This window comes from Saccopteryx leptura, chromosome 6 (assembly GCF_036850995.1).
Source record: "Saccopteryx leptura isolate mSacLep1 chromosome 6, mSacLep1_pri_phased_curated, whole genome shotgun sequence".
NCBI lineage: Eukaryota > Metazoa > Chordata > Mammalia > Chiroptera > Emballonuridae > Saccopteryx > Saccopteryx leptura.
In genome coordinates, this window is record NC_089508.1 from 94,372,539 (window position 1) to 94,376,793 (window position 4,255).

The following is a 4,255-nucleotide window of genomic DNA, read 5'->3' on the forward strand; positions in this document are numbered from 1 at the left end:
GGATTGCTGAGCCATATAGGAAGTGCATATGTAACTTCATGAGAAATTTACAGACTGTTTTCAAAAGTGGCTGTACCATTTTGCATTCCCACCAATAGGGCAAGAAAGTTCCAACTGTTCTGTAGGCTGACCAGGGCTTTGTAGCTTCAGTTTGGTATTTTGAGCAATTTTAATAGGTGTGATGAAGTATCTCACTGTAGTTTTATTTTATTTGTATTTTCTAATAATGTTGAGAAATCTTTATATGCTCACTTGCCATCTGTATATCTTCTTTGGTGAATAATCTATTAAAATCTTTTGCATATTTATTTTTTAAAAAAGAAGAAAAGTAAACCCTTGAACCAATACTTTCCATTATAATGAGTGTCATTTGGAGACACACACACACTCATGCACACACACAAACAACGGGAGGTGGGAGAGGCTGACTCAGATGATGATGAAAAGCACCCTCGAGTTCATTTTGGGCTGCAGAGGTAAGGGCTGCAGGACACCCAGGGTTTCAAGTGCGCTGAGTCCAAGACAGGGCGGAGATTGACTCTTGAGCTGGGCCTGCGGGGACTGAAGGCCCTCCTGAACCTTCTCAGGCTCTCAAGCTGCTCTGACTGGTGGGTGGAGTGGGTGGGCTACACCTTCCCACAATCTGCCCACCCATTTCTATTAATGAGGAGAAGTGGCCCCTTACACAGTGCTTCTTGGGGAATCTCCATTCCATTTCTGGATTTCGTTATGTTGTTATTGGCACTGGGCTGTGTGGGTCAGGGCTGTAGCTGTGACTGAAGGAAGGATGGCAATATGGATGAGCTCAGACAGTCCTCTAGGAAGGTCACTTTTCCCTGGGGAGATGACTCCCTTCCCTGATGGAGCATACAGTCAGCCTGGCAGGGGGAGTCGGCACTGAGGAGGCACATTGGAAGGAGCTGGTATCACTCACATGATGTTTTATTCTAGGGGTGGAAGGGGCGGTGCGCTGAAGGGGGAAGCTGCTAACAGATCAGAAATGTGAACAGATGGATGCAGGACACACAGTAGGTTAATAACAAAACTTTTTGTGAATAAACAGGGAATCAATTACTTTCACTGTAAACACGCAAGTTTATTATGTGTCCGGCACTCTCCCCTCCACCCCCTCTGCCCAACGCAGCTCTGGCCTGTTCCCCAGAGAAGATGGATGGATCAGTTCCGGGGTGCCTCAGTCTGGTCTCTGCAGTTGGAAACGTCTCATTGTTTCTTTTATCCAGGAAAGAAAGCTGGAGATCTTAGTTTCCACACGTGGAGGTTTCCCATTATCATTTCCAAAGGAGACAATGCCCAGGGCCAGGTTGCCACACACGAGGGGGCCCCCGGAGTCTCCCTGTGGGCAGAGGAAGGAAGGACTGAGCTGGGCCTCTCCAGGTCCTGTCCTCCCGCTGCCCGGGGCTGGGTGGTCTCAGTTAGGGGGGCTGCATGGGAGATCAAGTCAGGGCAGGTCAAGTCACTGCTCTAGTCTTGGGTCTTCACCCTGACCCTGACCGCCTTTCTCCCTCCCCCGGGACACCTCTGCCCGTGAGTGGCTGTGGGACAGCCTCTCATCTGCTGCAGGGGGACAGGACTAGAGCCTGGATTGGTGAAAATGTGAGGACACAGGGCTATGGCTGGTTCCCCCTGCACCAGCTCCCCTCTATGTAGTTGTGCACTGGGCTGGGCATGAACAAGGCAGGGGATCTTACCGAAAACGTAGACTGAATCTTGTTTGGGTTCCCCACACATATCTCTATGCTCTTGTTATAACTCCTGTAAGAGTTGCACAGGTCATCTGTTTGGATTTCCAGCTGTACCTCGAGCAGTACATCTGAGGTGTTGATCAGGTTGTAGCACCCCCATCCGGCCACCCTACACATCATTCCTGGCTTCACCATCACCCCTTTCTTGGGCAGCCTGAGGACGCTCACGGCATTAGTGAGTTTGGCCTCTCTCTCCAGCTGCAGAAGACAAGAATTCTAATTTACCAAGGGCCCATAGGCTCCAGGGACAGTCATCGGGTTGCCTTCTTCATACCCCTGGGAGAAGTAAAGGTATGAAAGAGGTGGGAAAAGGTGGGAAAGAGGTTACAAGAATGCAAATCCCAAGGTTAAAGGTATGCAAAAACCAGGAGTGATGATCCCTACCTGCAATAGCATGATGTCATTGGCTTTAGTTTTACGATCATATTTTGGGTGGGGGATGGACTTCTTCACTTTGATGACCTGCTGGGTACTCTCTGACTTATTGCTGATGTTGTGGGCCCCCAGGGTGACAGTGATATTACTGCAGAGAGAGTACAGAGGGACCCAGAGTCACAGCAGATATAGCCCAGGGTCCATGAAGGAAATAGGTCTGCTATAAATAGGGCAGACCAGAATAGAGAAGAATTAATAGGAAATGGGGCTTTGGGAAGAACGTCTCAGTGTCCTCTGCTTCTTGTCAGCTCAGGCTGTGGGCAGTTCCTGGAGCAGATGAAGCAATGCGCTGAGCATAGCTGTGACTCTTATATTTGCACCCTGGGCTCCAGGGCATAACTTCAGCTCTCTTTCTATGCTACCTTTGTCCAATCCTTTTGTCCTCAAGACCATTTGCACTGAACTGTCCCTCTGTCCCCAAAGATTACCTGTCCCCAGAACATCTCTGTGTACTAGATCTGCAGTCCCTGGGAGGAGGCTTCCCCGTGTGATGTCTGCAGATGGTGGCCCGGGTCAACTACTCACCATCCCTGGCAGTGAGCTGCTGTCAGCACAAAGTCCTCACGCACAAGGAAACCTCCACATCTGGCTGTATATCCTGGCTTCTTGACTCGAAGATATGCCATGTAAGGGCGAGAGTGAGGCTCAACCTCATGCCCCCCGATGATTTTCCCTGAAAGAGAAATTCTCTCTACTGTGTTCATGGAGCCAAAGGCTGCAGAGGTGGAGACAGGGAGACACAGAGGCCAGGCTGGGAGGTGTTGGGTGGCAGACAGTGGGTTCTCTCACTGTCAGCAGTCACCCAGAAGGGGTCCTGCAGGTTCCCTGGGCAACAATCCTGGCTTTCCATGTGACCACACGTCTCAGACTCCCCCTGACTAGGAGGAGAGCAGTCCTGGCTCTGTATTCCTGTTGCAATCACGCATGTGCACAGACAGGGCTTGTGTTTGGAACAAGTGAAATGCCTGTAGATCCTGGAAAATCCTCCCTGATGCTCCCTGGTTTCTCTCTACCTGCTTGTCCCAGAACCTCTGACTCTGCTGGCCTGTGATATTCAAAAAATTGTGACTGAAAAATTACCTGGGAGACCTTGAGAGTGAACCAGACAAACACAAGTGTTAAGGGACCAGGGTGCCACCAACCCTGGGATCGACTGGGTCCTCAGCATCTGTTCAAAGCTTGGAGAAAAGGAGGAGTTTTGGGGTAGGATTTAAGACACTGAGTTAAGATCTTAGGGAGCCTTACTTTGATCACAGAAGCCAGTTCCCTCTCCAAGTTGCCATTTCTTGGGGAATTATTTCTCATTTCCAGCTTCTACCTTCTTGTAGAAGTCTTAGTAAAAAGGTCCCACTTCCGGGGGACAGGGAGGGCTGGCAGCACTGGCCTTCCTGGAGAGCAGCTTCTGCAGACACCCCTGCTGGGTGTTCATTCTGTATCAGACCTGCTGGTCTCTGAGGGAGGTGGAATCTAGAGTAGAGAAAGTCCTGGGGTAGACCAGGGCCAGGATGTGTCTGAGTGTAGCAGGTGAGCTTGGCTGTGCTGGTGTGGCATGGGATTGGGCTTCTGTCGTGGGGACAGTCACTCACCTGCCTCCGCCTGGGGGGCCAGAAGAAAGGCCATTAGGAGCAGGAATGGCTGCATCTCCTCAGGACAGCTGGGCAGGGCAGGTCAGAGCTCTGGCACTTCTCCTGGACCTCTGAGGGTACCCTGCTGTTATGGCTTTTATCACACAGGGTCCCTCTGAGGGTCACACACCTGGCTGTCAAGTCTTTAGGCCTGATTGGAGTAAGAACTGATTAATTACCATATAAGCAACTGTCACTCTTTACTGAGTGCTGGCCAGGTCAACTGAAAAGAGAAACCACAGGCTACAAATAAGGCAGTCGGAGAGGTTGCATCAGCCAATAGCCAATCCCTGAGCCCCAGAAACCCTAGTCTCATGATTATGCATGCAAGAACCCTTCATTTCCTTAGATCTCTGGTGACTGTTAGATCAGTGGTCCTCAACCCCCGGGCCGAAAATTGGTACCGGTCCGTGGGCCATTTGTTACCGGTCC

General features: G+C 50.6%; 1 protein-coding gene across 1 annotated transcript; it reads right to left on the reverse strand.

Moving 5' to 3' along the window:
• Positions 1 to 1,067: 1,067 nt before the first annotated feature.
• LOC136407805 (mast cell protease 1A-like) lies at positions 1,068 to 4,021 on the reverse strand. Its single transcript, XM_066388302.1, has 5 exons — positions 3,785 to 4,021; positions 2,724 to 2,871; positions 2,148 to 2,286; positions 1,710 to 1,961; positions 1,068 to 1,354 (listed from the first exon to the last, which is right to left on the reverse strand). Exons 1-5 carry the CDS (start codon positions 3,837 to 3,839, stop codon positions 1,193 to 1,195), a joined length of 756 nt encoding a protein of 251 aa, XP_066244399.1. The 5' UTR covers positions 3,840 to 4,021; the 3' UTR covers positions 1,068 to 1,192.
• Positions 4,022 to 4,255: the final 234 nt, after the last annotated feature.